The following is a 17,774-nucleotide window of genomic DNA, read 5'->3' as shown; positions in this document are numbered from 1 at the left end:
TCTCCGGCCCCTCAGGGCCCATCAGATATTCCGAAGATATTCAGGTCTCATAGGATGATGCATGGATTGTCCGGCATCCGGAACCGCTTCGCCAGCACTGTAATAAAAGCTGGCCGTGAAGAAAACTCCTCTTGGGGCACATGGTGATTCGCAGGAAAATAATTGTGCAATCATCAGCGCGGATTGCGATGAAGAAATGGGCCGGAACCAGGTATCAAATGGCTCTCTCCTGCTGCAGGAACCTGGTATTGCATGCTGTATCGAGCGAAGAAGGCCAGGAGGGTGGGTGTTGCGGGTATTTGACCGTTGCGCGATGAGGATACATCAGCACGCCATCCGGGTGTCGGTTCGATCACCCCGACTTCCGAATCGCTCCAGTCTTCAAAGGCGACTACTTGTGTCAAACTTATGTGGCAACCCATATTCCAATGGAATATTGGGATTCAACGAACCCCTTTCAATCGAAAAGACACACACGGCATCGCCTGGGGAGATATACTAACGCGACCACAAATGCGTCTTCTACAATCAGCTCTGGCCACGACGGCGCTCATGGCGACGCGCCAGGTCGTCACTGCGAGCCAAGACCAGACTCCGCTCCTGGGGCCGACCACTGAGCATGGAGCGACAAGCCGACCGAATATTGTTTTCGTCTTGACTGACGACCAAGACCTGCATATGAACTCCCTCGCACATATCCCCCTGATTCAAGACCTCCTTGTCAAGCAGGGTACCTCGTATAAACGGCACTTCTGCACCACAGCCATTTGTTGTCCGTCTCGTGCAAGTCTCTGGACTGGCAAACTGGCTCACAACACAAACGTCACTGACCTGAATCCTCCCTATGGTATGTACGCCTGGAGATCGTCAGATCTTCTGGGTGCTAACCTGTGGCAGGTGGATTTCCCATCTTCGTGAAGAATGGACATAACGAGAACTACTTGCCAGTTTGGCTGCAAAATGCAGGCTACAGTACCTACTATACGGGGAAAATGTTCAATGCTCACACCATCTGGAACTATGACTCCCCTCACCTCAATGGCTGGAATGGATCTGTAAGTGGTGGAATATCATGATCAAGGTCCTACTCTGACACGACCCAAGGATTTCCTTCTCGATCCGAACACTTATGCATATTGGAACGCAACCTTCCAGAGGAACAAGGATTCCCCGGTCAATCATCTCGGGCAGTATTCTACAGACCTCGTGGCACAAAAGGCGTACGGGTTCCTTGACGATGCTGTCGCCGCTGGAGAACCTTTCTTCCTCGGCATTGCACCCATTGCACCCCACAGCAATGTAAACGCCTCAACGCTGAACCCAGTCAAAGGTCCCGATGAGAATGTACCCGTGTCTGACGACGAGTTCAGGGTTAGCTTTCCTCAGCCAGCCAAGAGACATGAGCACCTGTTTCCAGATGCTAAGGTTCCTCGTACGGAAAATTTCAACCCAGATAAACCCTCGGGTGCCGACTGGATTCGTCGTCAGCCTAAGCTCAGCGACGAAAATGTGGCATATAACGACCTCCACTATCGTGGACGCCTGCAAGCCCTTCAAGCTGTTGATGAATTAGTTGATGGCCTCATTGACAAGCTGGAGGAGCATGGCGTCTTAGACAACACCTACATATTCTTCACTACGGACAACGGTTTTCATATCAGTCAGCACAGACTCCAGCCCGGAAAGGAGTGCGGCTACGAAGAAGATATCAACATTCCTCTCATCGTGCGAGGCCCTGGTGTACCTAAGGGCGCCATCTCCGAGGCTGTGACAGCACATATCGACCTCGTGCCCACGATTCTCAACCTAGCCAACGCTCCTTTGCGGGCAGACTTCGACGGTGCCCCTATCCCACTGTCTTTGAAAGAGCAAGAGGAAGCCCCTCTAAGCCGCGAGCATGTGAACATCGAATATTGGGGTTGGGCCATTTCCGAGGGGAAATGGGGCTTCAACGGGGGTGATGATAAGCGAGTATTCAACAACACCTACAAGGCCATTCGCGTCATTGGCGAAGACTACAACCTGTACTACTCAATTTGGTGCACCAATGAGCATGAGCTATACGACTTGAACGTAAGTGCTTCTACCTGGTAGAGAGTATGGATTTGGAGCTGATGCATTATAGACTGATCCTGGCCAACTTCGGAACCTGCTGCACCCAGAAGAAACCGAATTGGCTGCCAAGTCTACCATCCTCGGTCATTCTCTGCAAAGTTTACTTCCACGGCTTGATGCGCTCCTTTTCGTGCTCAAATCTTGCAAGGGCGTGACCTGTTCCCAGCCCTGGCGGTCGCTGCACCCTCAAGGAGGTGTTACTACGTTACGCGAAGCCCTTTCACCACAGTTCGACAATTTCTATGCCCAGCAAGTGAAGGTCGAATACAATCGCTGCGAGCTGGGGCATATAGTCGCTGCTGAGGGCCCGCAGTTCGAGGCCGAGGGCGATGTGTACTGGAAGGGTCAGAGTTGGAGCGAATGGACCTGATTCTGCACTTCATAATTGATATGAGATATTCGTGTATCACTTCTTGACGTCTGTCACTGAATCTTATGTAGGCTCATATCCAAAAATACTGTCTTAGATAGAGAGAAGAAAAATAGTTATGCAGGTCAACCCATATTGAGTGAAGACTACAGACTTCATCCCGGCTGAAATGAGATCCTCTTCCGCAACTTCAGTCGCGCTGCAACCAACTCCCCACTGACCTGGTGCAGATATCCAATCTCTTGCGTCTGCTTCCTTTATGGCAGCGTAATACTCGTTCGCCATCTTGATGTAGCCGATATCGTTCTGGTAAAGGTTGTCCGCCAAGTCTTTTGTCGAAACAGCTTTGTTCATGGGTACCACGACAACTTTTTTCCCAGACGAACTAAAACCAGAGACCAAGTCGGGAATCGCAGCATTGAAAGTGTCGATCCGAGGGAGTGCGTCGCGGTACTTATTATGACCCGCCGGAATAATTTGACACACAAACACCACAGCCTCGGGACTATTTTCAAAGATGATGTCGATTAGGCTCTTGAGTCGCATAGGGCCGTTGAGAGGATCCACCTCGTTTCTCATGTCTTTGGTTCCTGCATGCAACAGGACAATATTGGCCGCTGCGTGGAGACCGACTGTACTGGAATTCGATATCTGGTCAATGACAAAGGCTCGATGTCCTTCATGACTATTGTCGGCCATGCTTCCAGTTGCCAGGCCACCTACGAAGTTGACTTTGTTTCCTCGTTGCACTAAAAGGTCATGGAGCTCGCCACGGTAGCCAATTCCGTGTGTGCTTTGGACACCAAAGGTGATCGAGCTGGGTATGACACATTAGCATGATAACATGAGTAGATTGACTCAGGGGACTAAGACGAGAGCACATCGATGGACTGCCGCAAACGACAACGCAACTCATCTCGAATTCCATGTCAAAAACGTACTCTCCAATGGGTAGGACTTGCAACTCCACTCCGTTGGCGATCTGTGTACGGGCCTGTACATTGAGGACTGTGGATTTGTCCGCAGAAACTGCTTTCGACAAAATCGAGACCAAGAAGGTGAGCGTCACCAACGTCGCCCAAGGGCTTCTGGGTTGTCGTGCATCGTGCCGCTGACCTAGCGAACTCTTCAGCATTTCGAAATAAAGCCTAGCGGCAATCTCACACTGGTGAATATCGAGGCCAACCATGCCAAGCTGTGAGAAGAAGCATGGATTGGATCGAAGCGCCTGGGCAACCTCGAGTGATGGATGCCTTATCAAAGGGGTGGACAGATTTAGCCGCAATCCAAATCCGCCAAGCACGGGTATCATCCAGACAGACCCATAACTTCAGAGCCCTCTCGGCACCCTTCTCTCTGTTTAATGCCCTGGAATTCTATGTACTAGGTCATCGGCGACATAATTAAGTAACATCTTACTTTTATCAGTTTCGAGCTGGTTTGAAGTATAGTATAACGGTTCAAAGGGAGCTTACGTTTTAGGAGTGTGGCCTTCTTGTCCACCCCTGTTGTTTTGGTCACGGCATACATCGGCTGGGACGGCGTGATGGACCTTGGCACAGGATCCCATCGTGGCTTGGGCTACTCAAACTTGCAGTGGCCAAGTTGCTTCGCTACATTTAGATGCTACGTGCGCATGTACGGATGAGCAAACCCACAAACAATTACTGTAAACATGAGAATGCATCTAATTCTGCCACGTGCCCAAATCTCAACCTCAATGACAAGCGCTCTGAGCGGTGCAGTAGTCTACCATCCCGGTTTTTAAAAGGGCGGCCTTGATCGAAAAAGACACCTGAACCTGGAAAATATGCTGTATCAACGCCACATGACTTGATCGCCAGCCGTGCGCGAAACTGACTTGGGGCTGTGAAGCCTTTGTCTGAAGCCTGGACAGGCACTGATAGCGATGTATCTTATGTAATGTAGACGTAGGATTGTAGGTCTGGATCCAGCGAGTGGCTCGAAATAACGAGTTGATGCTGAAGAAAGTATATTCGTTGGTGCTTGCGAACTGACAGCATAACTGAAGAGTGGCAAAAATGTCACCGTCTTAAGTTTTGTGTCCAGAATGGGATCTTATCACCTGACAGAGATACTGGTAGACGCAAGATCACCTGCCAGCGTGGGATGCCTGATGGCCTCGAGTACGCCAAGTCCATCATCTAGCAGGGATGATAACACAAAAGACCCGACCCTTTCGAATGCCTTGCATGACGAAGAAATATGTTTGACGGCTGATGTGCCACCAAACTGTCTCAAAATAATGCCGTGCAATGATGCCCGTTCCATTTTCGCCATGCTTTCCTCCTCTAACAACGGAAATCTTGTCATGTTGAGTACCGGAAGGCAGAACAGATCGTCATATCCTCGAACCTCAGAGGAAAGTGTGTCCATGACGCACTCAGCCCACGTGCCTGATAGCAACAGCCTGCCCTGGCCGGTAGCCTCGTTGACGTCTAGTTGTGACACTGGGCATAGAACACCGCGAAGCTCAAGCAATCCGGTCCCGATTGGGGCCGTGGCATCAGTAGCTTCCTCTCCTGTTTTCGCGTCAAGCACCTGCACGGCGACAACTTTCGCCAGCATATCCACTTCGCACCGACGGGCCTCGTTGGCGAGCGTGAAAGGCAGGAGTCGCTGAGAGACCGCCCCATCAACAGAGATCCAGGACCACGAGGGTGCCCGATACGGCGACGGTCGGCATTTCGGAGATCCTTCCAAGCTCCACAGGAGATCAAATTCAAGATGTCGCCGCCACAAGCCTGCGAGATAGTCCGCGTTGGTCCCCGGCCCCTGGATAGCACGCGCCACGCCGGCAGCAGCCATGTGGCGGTACCCCGCAACAGTCAATTGGCTGCGTGTGTATTTGCTCACGAGCTCAAACCACCTCTGGTGTAGACGTAGCTGATCTCGCGGCGCGATATCGCGTGAAGACCCTGCAGCGGCGGCGGCGGCGAGGAAATCGAATGCACCACGGTACCCCGTGACGCTGTTGTCCGAGAGGGATGCAACAACCTCCGGAGCTTTGTATGCGGGGTTAGGTGCCCGGGGAATCTGCAGTGCTTGCTCTGATTTCCGCAGGTGTGCTTGTTCCGCGCTCTCCTGGCGCGCCCGTTCGCGTGCGGCGTGACGCCGCCCACGAGCTGCGTTCTCTTCGAGTCTGTGGCGCTTGCGCGCTCGATAAAGGTTCCAGGCCTTATTGTAACGGGCGCGGGCCTGGCGCTCGTGTTTGGAAGGAAAGACGCCATACGTGTTTGGAAGCTTGATAGATACCGAAGGCTTCGAGGGTGCCGAGTCTTCTGGAGGAGTAAAGTCCTCTGGCTCAAGCGCAGGGGGCGCTGATGGTTGTGGTGGAGGGAGGAAAGGATCAAGCATCTCTGCCCATCTGTCAAGGTCAGGGAATTCGTGTTTGGTGCCATCACGTGTCAGGACATCGACTCCATCGTATATGCCCTCGGGCTGCAGCTCCGACGCGAAAAGGGTGCTGCATTCGAAGAATATGAGGGAGGCACCAAAGTGGATGATGCGCTGGGAGAGGAGGCGTTCCTGGAAGGCCCAGGCTCGCGTGTTCAGTGGACCACCGTCAACCTCAGTGTGGAACATGTTGGTCTTGAAGGCCGTGTTGGCCGCCTTGACCGTCAGACTCTGTCGGCTTGAAGGATCGGCGAGGATGTGACACGGAAAGTATGGCAGAGGGTTCCTCTTCTTGAAGCAGCCGCCAGAAGATTCGGCCGAGCCAGTAGCAGATATCGTGCAGGATGCTTGAGCATAGACGTTGGCCATTTGCCTGGATTCCGTCTCCCAGTCATGTAGACTTCGCTGATTGCAGACTGAGGATGCGTCGTGATTGAAACATTTTTGCATGATGCAGAGCGAATCAATCCATAAGTAAGAGAAGCCCAGTTTCTGCGTTATGTGAATGGCATCGATGAAATTTTGAGACAGCTTGGCGGGCTCAATTTGCCGACAAAGTTCGTCGAGATTATGGTCAGTTAGTGTCTCGTTTACACTGGAGCCCCAGCAGTGACTGAGGGCAAGATAATCGACATGACTACCCCAGCCTTTAGTTTGCACCAGATGAGCTCGGTATCCAACATCGTCAGAAGTCCTTTCGATGAAGATAAGTCGACTGGGCAGCACTCTCTGAGAGGCCTTTCTAGCACGGCACCTGGGATGATTCGACTGGCAATCGTGTAACCAATTGCGCGCCAAATCTAGACATAAAGATGAGTCTGTAGAGAGACTGAGTTCTCGCTCCAAAGGCGCTTAAGCCATGATTAGGGATCGTCCGATCTCGGCAAGGAAGCGGTCACTCACAGTTAGGATCGTCCTCAATGAGGATTTCATGCCCAAGGGAAACGGATCCCATGAATAATTGCATGAATAGATGCGACTCGTCATGCACGTTCTTCCTCAGTTGCTTCCTAATTGCCAGTCTCAGTCCCGGCTGACCCGAGCTTAGGAGGGGTTGTCTCTCGGCAGCATTCGTAGTAACCCCCATCGGCCCCTGGGCGGGCAGAGAAAGCTCCCTGAGGCCTTTCGCACCATTCAACTCGCTGTTTGACATGGAGAACCAGAGGACCGTGCACAAGTGGCAACACTTGCTTGACGCAGATGTCTCCAGGGCGTCCAAGGTCAAGCCGAGATGATGCATCTCCCGTCTGCGCGTTAACGGCCAGGAGGAACCCACGAGCAGATAAGAGGCTCGTACCAACCGCTGACAGCCTTTGCAGACGCCGCTCGTTACGCACATGTCAAGAGCTTGCACTTGAGGTGTCGCCTGTGAAATCCATGTTTGCCGCGACGAACTCAATGTCCATCGATTGCTCACATAACTCAAAGGCGGGACGTGGTAGACGACAAGGTGTAAACCGCAACTGACCGCTTGTTGCAGGTCATGTTTCCGAGTTCGAATGAAGGCGTGTAGGCAAGCCGTTCGGCGCAAGTGCCATAACGCTAGGCAGTGGGATGAACGGCGCAGGGCATGTGTTGTCCTGAAGTAGACGTAGTCGCTGAGATTCCAGATGTGGTAAAAAAGCACAACGACATGGTAGATGATGAGAGGCGACAGAGCGAAAATGACATAAGCTAATTCGAAGTAGGCGAACGTCTCGTCAAACCTCGACGTGAAGGATGTGACTATGCCATACGGGATGATGAACAAATGTGCAATCGCCACATTGATGACGAAAATATTGAAGGCCGTGTCATGAGCGCCCTCCAGGGCGACAGGTGTACGCCAAGACATCGCACACCGACGCGGGCGCTGTGTTCTCGTTCAGTGGTCCAGCTTGCTCCAAGGTCGATGTGATGAGTTCGCCGACAACAAAGGGTTCGCCGATCGTCTGCCTGACGCTCGACTCTTCAATTGACGAGCTTGAGAGGTGATGCTCTTTATGAGACACTCACACACAATCACAGTGAAGGGGAAATGGTGCGGCTGAGCACCAGACGAGGCCTCTGGATGTTGTCTAGCTTAATCGAGACCGCAGCCTAGCAGTGCCACCGTATCTAGCGCGCAACAGGATGTAGCCAAGCAACAAAGTAGATCATTGTGTCATCCGCCTACCAATGTCTTTTTTTCCTTCCTCTTGGTCGTTTGGGAACTTGTCGAGCCATCGGCAGCAGCTGGCGCAAAAGGGGGCCCCAAGCTCGTTCTACTTACCATACACGAACCCTGAACCCATGCACAGCCAATGCTCAAGCAACCCGCCAACTGTGCCCAACCAGCCCAGGAACCCGGTCGTGGGGGGACCCTTACAGGGAAAGTGCTCCAGAGCCATTCGTGTCATGACTGGGCCCATGGGGCCCGGCCCGCCGGGAACCGCGCCCACTACTGAAGATCAGACCATGTGGTCACTGGCTTGCAGGTGCTCCAGTCGAGGGGGGGGGGGGGGGGGACAGAAGCCAGGTAGGCGGAAAGAAATTGTGATGATGCATACGATTCCTGGCACAAACGAGACACCACGTAGAGGTACTAGGCCCAAGACACCTAGGGTCATCGGGCATGAACGAATGGCACATCCCTGCGTGTCTGGGCATTCCCACCCTCTCATGAGCGTGCCCCAGCTTTGGGCCCTCAGGGTCGCGAAGAGCATCTACTTCGAGCAACGCCCGCCGGGCTGAGTTATGGCTGGTTCGTGATTGGAAAGACAACCGCCAGGTTATGGGCCCGAACGCCCTCCAAGTCCCACGCCGTCTGCGAGGACCGCTAATAAGAGACATGAATGAGGTCTAGTCGATGTGTGGAAAGGTGGCTTACCAGAAACTAAGTAGGTAGCATCATGTGAATTGTGCGGGGCCACCCATTTCGCCTCCCCCCTTCCGGCATCGATATAAGATGAACATGGGACGTCCCGGTTCGACCCCCTCCAGCGGTGGACCTAGGGTTGTGTTACCAGTTTTCCGGTCGGTCGAATCCTGTTCTTTGCCTTCAGTCTTCTTCTTTGCTGACATTTCAGCAGTCATGATCACAAAGCTCTTCTCAGAACAGGTGACGGCGGTGCCGCTGGTCGCGGCGCTGTTTGTGCTTTATCTGGCACGCACAGTGATCGCCTGGGCCAGACTGAGACAGTTTACTGGTCCACGCTGGACCGGGGTCAGCAACATCCCGCACGGCAAGGCCGCACTGTCGGAAAAGTGCCATGAGTGGTATGCTAAGGTTAGCAAGGAACACGGTACGTGTGGTTCACGAGATGACGGTCTTTTTTCCCCTCGTTCTTGTACATGTACTTGATTGTGATAGCAGAAAAAGATTGCGATCCACGTAGCTGACAACGAAAGGTCCCATTGCGCGAATCGCACCTGGAATCCTATTGACCTCGTCGCCCGAGGTCTGGGCGCACGTCAACCGACAGGCTGGGTACAAACGATCCGAGTGGTACTACAATGCTTGCCGGGTCGAGTATCGCCGCGACAACGTCTTTACTCAATCTGACAATGTGAAGCACGAGCAGCGGAGGAAGCAGATGGCCCCTGGCGTGAGTGATTTGGCTCACCCCATGAACGCATCTCAATCGTACTGACACTTGAAATAGTACTCAGGGCGAGAGAACCCGGGCCTCGAGGCGTCCATTGACGAGCGCCTTGAGGACTTGCTCAACCTCGTGAGGACCAAGTACATTTCGACGCCAGACCGCATTGTGCCCATGGACCTAGCCAAGAAAGTGCAATTCTTCACGCTCGATGTCATCAGTGCCGTCGGCTTGGGCAAGACTTTTGGCATGCTGGCAGCCGATAAAGATGTGGACTCGTATCTTCAATCGAGTGAAGAAGGTCTCGCTGCTGCCAATACTGCCTGGGCCCTCGGTGCATCGTGGCTCGCGCAGTCGCCTGTGCTTGGTCGCTTCATTGCGCCCTCGCCCCGCGACAACAATGGATTTGGCAAGATGATGGCGACTTGCTTCCGCTTTGTCGACGAGCGCGTCGCTCGGGGCGACACCGATAAGCGCTCCGACATGCTGGCATCATTTATCCGCCACGGTCTGCGCGACGATGAGCTGAAGTCTGAGGCACTCGAGCAGATTATCGCTGGCTCTGACACAACGGCCGGTGCCATACGCGGCGCGCTGCTACTGGTTATGACGAACCCACGCGTTTACGCACTGTTGCAGAAGGAGATTGATGCGGCGGTGCGCGACGGCAGGGCGCCGGCTGTCGGGAACGGCCTCATTTCTCAGGCTCAGGCAAAGGAATTGCCTCTTCTGCAGGCTGTCGTCCGCGAGTCACTGCGTGTGCGAACACCTGTGGCTAACCTGTTCCCGCGCGACGTGCCGGCAGGCGGCGACACCGTTGTCGTCGACGGCGAGAGAATCGCGCTGCCCGGGGGCGTGTGCATTGGATATTCCGCCTACGCCATGCACCGCGACGAGGCCCTCTACGGCGACGACGCTCAGGCTTTCAGGCCAGAGCGCTGGTTTGAGGACGATAAAGACAAGCTGGCGGCTATGGTGCGGACGAATGACATGGTCTTTGGCGACGGCAGATTCACGTGCCTCGGCAAGCCCGTCGCGCAAATGGAGATGGCCAAGACCATTTTTGAGGTACGTCTGCTGTTTTTCTGCTTCTCCCCCTGTCGTATCCCCTCCTCTTTGGCCCAGTTTCCTGCTCGGCGGCATCGTTCCTACTGGGTGGAAACTGTTGGGTCTGCATCCGTGATGCCCTCTTGCTGACTCTCGTTCGATATACGCAGCTGTTGCGGCATTTCGACGTTGCTCTCATCGATCCGATTAAGCCGTGGAAGACACGCAATCTGTTAGGATTATTTGCGATTTCCGACATGTGGGTGCAAGTAATGGAGCGATCGTAATCATTTCGAGGCCACCTTTTGATCAATGCTCATCAAGCTCGGGAGGGGCCAGGACGGCACGAGAAGCCACATCAGCAGAGAGGAGAAGACGGGCCTAGGCAGTTGGTTGGGGGTCGTGGCGCCAGTAACCGTGACACCGTCATTCGATGGCTCAGATCCCTCATCAGGACACGCATGGCCCGTTAACGTGGATCTGGAAACCGGAAATCCTTTTTCGCTGTTTAAGTTACCCTCGTGGCCAACCGTTGATTCGGGCCACAGAACAATGGGGGCTGGTATTCTCTCATTAACCTCATGCGGCCTGGATGAGCATGCTCTCTGTGAGCGCCATGCCCAGGACGTTTCTCAGATTCGGCCTAGGGCGAACGGGGGGAGCGGAAAGACAAGCCCTACCCTAGCTTGCCCGGCTAGACATGGCGCAAAAGCCAATCACGTCAGTATCGCTCATTGATTTCGAGCCACTGTTCCAGACAAGCCACGCATGATAGGACGATCAGGCGAGGGCAGAGGCTGGACCCGGGGGGGACGGCTCGAGGGCGGGGTTTGCTTTCCTTTGGTATGTTGGTACTTCATAAGTCATGGCAAGGCTTCTGCCCTCTCGCAGCTAGATTCGCACTCGCATCCCCCCTTGACCCTACGCTCGCGCGCCTGACACTGAGCTGGACCTGACTCTTGACTCTCTCGCCGTTACTGGATTCATCTGGTTCTAACATCGATGTTCGTCCCGTTCCGTCGAACCCAGTGAATTCCCGCTGGAGAAACCTCACACAGCTAAACCACACTTGGAATTCCCGTACCATGTCGACAAGTCAGGAGGCTTCGGCCGCCTCCCCGCCCCCCGGTCCATCGTACAAGAAGTCTCCCTCACCGAGGTCTCCTCGGTCGCCCAAATCTCCACGATCGCCCGGTTCCAACGCCCCAGGAAGCCCAGCGAACCTGGAGCAGGTTATCGAGCAAACCAACGAACAGCAGCACGTTACGGCGGATCAAGTCCCTTTTGTGAGGCCTCAATGGACACCCTAGCACTGCGAACATACTAATTGTTCGATGCAGGACGAATCGGATATCGACAGTGATGAAGGCATCGATAATGAAAGGTAGCACGCACAGTCTCCATCTTACCGAGTCCATAGCTCATACTCGCTACAGTTTCGTCTCATCGACGGCCTCGTTGACGAGCAGCATGCTCGAGTACCGCCAGCTCCATGGCCGTACGTTCCAGAGCTACAAGTCGACAGAGTACTGGGGCCCCAACGACGACCGCCAGAATGACGGTCTTGATATAGCTCACCACTTCATTACGCTGCTTCTCGGCGACAAACTCTACGAGGCACCGATTGACGAGCCCAAACGCGTGCTTGACGTTGGTACCGGCACCGGCATCTGGGCCATTGATGTCGCCGATGCTCACCCAGCCGCCGAAGTGACCGGCTTCGACATCAGCCCTATCCAGCCTTCCTGGGTGCCGCCCAACTGCAAGTTTCACATTGATGACGCCCAGCTCGAGTGGACGTACCCGCCCGCGAGTTTCGACCTGATCCACATCCGTGCTCTTTACGGCAGCATAGCCGACTGGCCTAAGCTCTACGGGGAGGCCTTCAAGGCTCTCGAGCCCGGTGGTTATCTGGAAAATTTTGAATTCACCATCAACCTGCGGAGCGATATACCTTCGGTGCGCGATGACCCGAAACACGTCTTCAAGCAATGGGGCCAAGTCTTCACCGAGGCCATGGATCGGCTCGGCAAGACGGCTGAGATCGGTCTCGATGGACGCATGAAGCGCTACATGGAGCAGGCCGGCTTCGAGGACATTGTCGTCAAGGATTACCATCTCCCCTGTGGCGGCTGGAGCAGTGATCCCCGCCTGAAGGAGGTTGGCATCTACAACCTCGCTTTCCTAGAGGAGAGCCTCGAGGGATTCGCCCTGTTCCTGTTGAAGGAGATCATGGGCTGGGAATACATCGAGATTCAGCTTCTGGTCGCCAATATGAGGAAGGCCATTCGTGATATGAAACTACGACCCTACTACATCGTGTAAGTCTTCATTCTCTTCACACATTCGTATTACGGTTTAATTGACACCCCTTCCCAGACCAAATGTTTACGGTCGGAAACCCCTGACGGCCGAGTAGCTGGCTGCCTCTATGCCTGATCCAATAATTCTCAAGAGCTCCCCAAAGCAATATTGTTCTCACGCAGGATTCGGGTTGCTGGCGACAGCTTGCGATGTTGCGTATTTGCATTCTCGTTAAGCGTATCAATCTTTAAGATCGAAAGCGATACATCATGACATTTCCTACACTCTATTACGCTTTTTTACTGCTTGATTGACCCTTTTGAGATGAATGGCGTTCTGCCACATAAATGCCTATCGCAATCCAAGGGCCGGCGTGAGCATCTGGGCGTACGACTAAGTTAAGGCTTCCGAATCCTTTCAATATGCTGTCCCGCCCTTGGTGAAGGAAACGCCTCTGTTTCTACTATACGTCTGGATTGTCAACTGAACAGACTCTTGCCAACTCCCATGTCGAGGAAGACATTTCCCCAGAGCTGGACATTAAAATCTGAGAACAGTGCCTTTTTTCGATTGAGGTCTGTCAAGCAGGTACGGGAGTTGAACCTGGGTCCTGGACAACGTTTGTTGTCGCGAAACACAGCAAGCTCTTAGGACAGAGTTCTAGATTCGGTCTTGGTTACGTTGATGTGTAGGACGAACCGAATATTCACTGGCTTCGCTGCAAAACTTTTTGCTGGATAGTACATCTTTGGTTAGGACCAACGAAAGTCTTGTGACTATCTCAGAGATTTTAGATCCGAGAAATGTATGTTTGTTGGACAAAGATTTGCCGCGTATTCAACAGGAGTGTCGACTCCTGCATCAGCCTCTGCGCGTTAAAGTGTCCAGAAAATGAATAGACAGAGGTTTACGACGCGGAGAACGAGATGAACGATATGACAATGCTCCGCTTAAGCCTCAAGCTCGGAATCCTCCTCATTTCGGGCATCATCAAGATATGTGGGTAGATGTCACTCGACCAAGGCCACTACATCAGTCTAAGAACTCAAAACCCTTAAAGGTCACCTCTGCCGCCTCTGCCTCACCGTCTCCAGCATGTGCAAACACGCCGAGGATAGGTCCCGTGAAGTCTCTGGCATCGAGAGCCAGGGCGCCCATTGACCCAACTTCCAACTAGTCTTTTTCACTCCTCGTACAAGGCTCTGTCAACCGGACCTTTGCCGCATAGCTGTACCTTAACGGAGCCCCCTAGATGCGCAACTCCACCTCCTCCACTTTACCGAAAATCTTGCGGGAGATGCGGCCGCTGAGACCTGACGCCGAGTTGTGGATAGAATAGACTAGTGAATTCGTGGCAAAATCGAAGGCGATGTATGCGGATCGTATCGAGTCCTTGTACAGTGCGAGACCAGCCTGCACATTCTTGCCAAGAGGACCCTCGATCGCCGTGATACGAGTAGAGGCTGTACTATCAAGGGATCGCTGACGGCGGCCAAGGAACGTGCATGTATCGACGGGGGACGTAAAATCCGTCCGACTGGGGGTGAGCGTTATGGTCTTCCCGTCGTTGGTATGGCGGTATTTGGACGGATCGTAGTCACGGATGTAGAGATCCTCAACAAACGGAGGCGCCGTGAGCGGAGGACGACTGACCATGGACAGCGACGCCTCCCTCGAGAAGCTCATCCTGGGTTGGCGAACCACAGGCCAACCGCCACGGGGCCAGTCAACGGGGGACAGGAATGATTCGCGGCCGAGGCCAAGGTACCCGTCTTCCTGCTTTCTGACGCCAAGGACAGCGGCCCACCATCGACCGTCGCGGTCTTGGAACAGATCGCCGTGGCCAATATTTTCAATGTACTCATCCTTGCCATCTGCCGTCATGATAGGGTTGGTGTCCGCGCTTTCATATGGGCCCCAGATGTTGGTGGACCGTGCTATCGTGAGCATGTGGTGCTCAAAGGTGCCGCCTTCTGCAGCCAGCAGGTAGTAATATCCGTCTACCTTGTAAATGTGCGGGCCTTCCGTGTCGTATTTGGCCCACCCAGTCCAAATTTCTATGGCTTCTGAAAGGGCCTTGCCCGTGGTAACGTTAATTTCGATCTGCTTAATGGTGGCGGTGGGTTGTTTGTCGCGACGCAACATTCAGCTCCCCTGTACGTAGACACGGTCATTGTCATCGAAGAAGAGGCTGGTGTCAATACCGTTGAAATCAAAGTACACAGGGTCACTCCATCTGTTACCCCAGATGTTCTCTGTGCTGATGATGAAGTTTGCGCATTTGTATGACCCGCTGTGATGCGTGTTGGTTGTCACGATGTAGAAGGTTCCCTTGTGACGGTGGATACTTGGGGCAACAATGCTCAGTGTTCCTACAAGTGGAAATCCGGTGTCAAGCGTGACATGAATGGTCCCAGCTTTCTTCAGACTGAGCTGTGATTGCCTACTCAGCGCATTTCCTAGGTCATGTGAGCTAGAGCTCTGTAAGGTTTTGGGCCTCTGAATGTCGAAGCGAGGTCCATCTCAAGGTATACCGATATGCGTCTATTCCTTCAAGTCCTTCGATGCGTATATGGGTAGTCCTGGGAAGACGTGAAACGACGACGTGCAGAGGAAGAACGTTCCGTCGACGAATACCACGGAAGGATCAGGTGAGAAGCCTGGCACAATGGGATTCGAGTAGTCGACGGCGCGGCCGAGCGAACCCATGGCGTCTTTTTGGTACCGTATCAAGTTTTCCAACCCCTCTTTGGGGACTTCGTGGACCAGAAACGTGAACAGGCGCGGAAAGCAGATGTGCCAGTGACGTGAAGATGGCTATTGAATGGTTTCCAGCTTTGGCACTGAGTTGAAATACTAATGATCACAACGGCCGGCCCCTCACGTACTTCGCCATACCCGGAATGTGGGTGGCCCAATCCCGCCGCGGGGGGAAGTGCCCGGCGGTAGCGAGTGGGTGGGAAGAATGTCCGCGGAGAAATGTGTCACACGGGGCTCGCGTTCGCCAAGCCTTGTTCAATTTGGGAATCCCGTGCTCAACTCATTCGAGACCTTCGAATTCAACGTCGCGATCAGATCCAAGAGGGTCGAGAAAATAGTTTTGGCGCGTGCACAGAGTGCCTGGTTAGTGGTTTTGTGGGTGATCTGCAGCAGGTCGACCCCAGCCTGTCGGAGTTTTTCGACCTAGCAGCAACAGTCAACAACCGGTTGACGAGTAGGGCGATCTCTCGTGTGAGGAGGAACTTACGCAAGGCTCGCTGTTAGCCCTCAAGGCCTCGAATGGCACAGCGGTCGCCGCTGCTACAAGATCACTAGCAATCTCTGTCTTTCGAAGGGCCAGCATACCCTCATCGTTAATTAAACCAAGAAGATGGCAGCAACCGTGAGCTTCTGCTCGTCGCAGAATGGTGAGTCGCAGACAGTGAAAGGTGATCACGAGGTTTGCCTTTTGAGCCCAGAAAGCAAGTTTCTGAAATGAAGTTGCCGCAGGAATATTCGTTGTGTGGGATTCGGGATCTCTTAACCAAGGAGGGAGTGAATCCAGAACAGCGCAGAAATTCAAGTAAGCCTGCATGATGCCGGACGCGGGCACGTCCAAAGCCTGTAGTTCTGTGGTCACCCCAGATCGACTGTACATCCTAGCCAGGACTTTTAGATCGAGTATGATGTCGGCCCCATCTTTCCACAGCTTATTGCTCAACGTGAAACCAGCTTGCAACCGGGATTCATATGAGCAGGTGAATAGTGGCATGTCCGGGCTCAATAATCCAAAGTCGCCCTCTCGTTCATACGCCAGAGTGAGCGGCTCCTGCAGACAGACTTCTTGAACGGTGGAACGGACATGATTCAAAACTGAGGCAGATTTGTCGGCCACGTACAGCGTCCAAACTACGGCACGCATGATTGTTGCCTCTGGCTGTGGCATGTCATCGAACGATCGCTCGTCGTAAAGCCTCATCAGAAGTGCCAGATGATGAGCGGTACTCAAAACGTATAGAGCTATGTGCGTTTTGCCAAGACAGTGAAATGCGCTGGACTGCAGTACTCTAATGACGAGGGATGAAGAGGTTGGGTGTTCAATGTCTCGCTCCTCAAAGTGCGCGAACATGCCGCGAGAGGCACGCAAGAAGCAGCGGGGCATGTCGGGGTTGTCGAGACTGCATATCATATTGGAGTTCGTTCCTGCACAGATGCTAGCGCACAAAGCCGTCAAGAGAGTGAACGCCCTAAACTCTTCCAAGCTCTTCATAGACAGCCCAGATGAGTGTCTGGACCGCGATGTGGTTTCGTCGGGTAACAGTGGGCGGGATAGTAGGGCGATCGAGGCGATGAGGTTCGTCGGCTGCACTATCGGAATGAGAGGGTAGGAATATTGCATGAAAACATCAATGCATTTCCTCGCTGCATGATCAACCGATGACCCAAGAGTCATGAGGTCTTTGGCCAGCGCATCCTGGATTTCTGTGGGTGTGGGAAGCCTTTCCTCGGAAAGTAATGTCAATTCGACGGAAGCCCTGTCCTGGCGGTGATGTGGTTCAATTCGAGAAGCAATCGTGGGGGACAGGTGCGCTGGGAAGCGACCGACATGAGAAAGCTCTGCTAACGGCAGAGTCGGTGTTATCTTGACGGGTGATACGATGTCAGATAGTCCGTTGATTGGAGAATCGGGAATCGTTCCTCGCGGAGACTCCCCTATGGGCGATTGCCTTGGCTCTGCGGAGGCCCGAACTTGCCGACTGCGAGCTTTTGGGCCTCGCTTTCTCCTCGGAAGCTCATATTTGCAGTCAATGCCAGATGAGCGGCAGTTGCTGCAGCAAGGCGTACGGGCGTCGCATTTGACCTTGCGTACCCTGCAGCTATCGCATGCCAGTGTCAAGAGCCTGCCGCCAGCCATGCTGATGAGCCAAGGCAGGGACCCGGCGGCACGGAGCGGCCTGGCGTGGTCTCGGACTTTCGTCGTG

At 53.6% G+C, this 17,774-nt stretch overlaps 6 protein-coding genes across 6 annotated transcripts; 3 read left to right on the top strand and 3 right to left on the bottom strand.

Moving 5' to 3' along the window:
- Positions 1–513: 513 nt before the first annotated feature.
- On the top strand, positions 514–2,485 carry VDAG_03633 (arylsulfatase; the record flags this gene model as incomplete). The annotated part of the gene is made up of 4 exons (XM_009653717.1): positions 514–847; positions 898–1,055; positions 1,105–2,073; positions 2,126–2,485. 4 exons carry the CDS (start codon positions 514–516, stop codon positions 2,483–2,485), a joined length of 1,821 nt encoding a protein of 606 aa, XP_009652012.1.
- A 53-nt stretch (positions 2,486–2,538) lies between these two features.
- On the bottom strand, positions 2,539–4,055 carry VDAG_03632 (FG-GAP repeat domain-containing protein; the record flags this gene model as incomplete). The annotated part of the gene is made up of 6 exons (XM_009653716.1): positions 2,539–2,573; positions 2,707–3,302; positions 3,427–3,493; positions 3,559–3,601; positions 3,808–3,853; positions 3,961–4,055. The coding sequence occupies 6 exons, from the start codon at positions 4,053–4,055 to the stop codon at positions 2,539–2,541; spliced, it is 882 nt and encodes a 293-aa protein (XP_009652011.1).
- Positions 4,056–4,567: 512 nt separating this feature from the next.
- Positions 4,568–6,271, bottom strand: VDAG_03631 (HET domain-containing protein pin-c2; the record flags this gene model as incomplete). Its single annotated transcript, XM_009653715.1, has 1 exon — positions 4,568–6,271. One exon carries the CDS (start codon positions 6,269–6,271, stop codon positions 4,568–4,570), a length of 1,704 nt encoding a protein of 567 aa, XP_009652010.1.
- Positions 6,272–8,954: 2,683 nt separating this feature from the next.
- VDAG_03630 (cytochrome P450 71A20) lies at positions 8,955–10,796 on the top strand (the record flags this gene model as incomplete). The annotated part of the gene is made up of 4 exons (XM_009653714.1): positions 8,955–9,165; positions 9,272–9,468; positions 9,526–10,530; positions 10,680–10,796. The coding sequence occupies 4 exons, from the start codon at positions 8,955–8,957 to the stop codon at positions 10,794–10,796; spliced, it is 1,530 nt and encodes a 509-aa protein (XP_009652009.1).
- Positions 10,797–11,979: 1,183 nt separating this feature from the next.
- VDAG_03629 (UMTA protein) lies at positions 11,980–13,074 on the top strand (the record flags this gene model as incomplete). Its single annotated transcript, XM_009653713.1, has 2 exons — positions 11,980–12,830; positions 12,889–13,074. The coding sequence occupies 2 exons, from the start codon at positions 11,980–11,982 to the stop codon at positions 12,926–12,928; spliced, it is 891 nt and encodes a 296-aa protein (XP_009652008.1). The 3' UTR covers positions 12,929–13,074.
- Positions 13,075–14,061: 987 nt separating this feature from the next.
- VDAG_03628 (xylosidase/arabinosidase) lies at positions 14,062–15,522 on the bottom strand (the record flags this gene model as incomplete). Its single annotated transcript, XM_009653712.1, has 4 exons — positions 14,062–14,916; positions 14,974–15,185; positions 15,261–15,286; positions 15,413–15,522. The coding sequence occupies 4 exons, from the start codon at positions 15,520–15,522 to the stop codon at positions 14,062–14,064; spliced, it is 1,203 nt and encodes a 400-aa protein (XP_009652007.1).
- Between the last annotated feature and the right edge of the window lie 2,252 nt (positions 15,523–17,774).

The sequence above is a fragment of the Verticillium dahliae genome, genomic scaffold (assembly GCF_000150675.1).
Source record: "Verticillium dahliae VdLs.17 supercont1.6 genomic scaffold, whole genome shotgun sequence".
Taxonomy (NCBI): domain Eukaryota; kingdom Fungi; phylum Ascomycota; class Sordariomycetes; order Glomerellales; family Plectosphaerellaceae; genus Verticillium; species Verticillium dahliae.
This window is presented reverse-complemented; position numbering and strand designations above follow the sequence as displayed.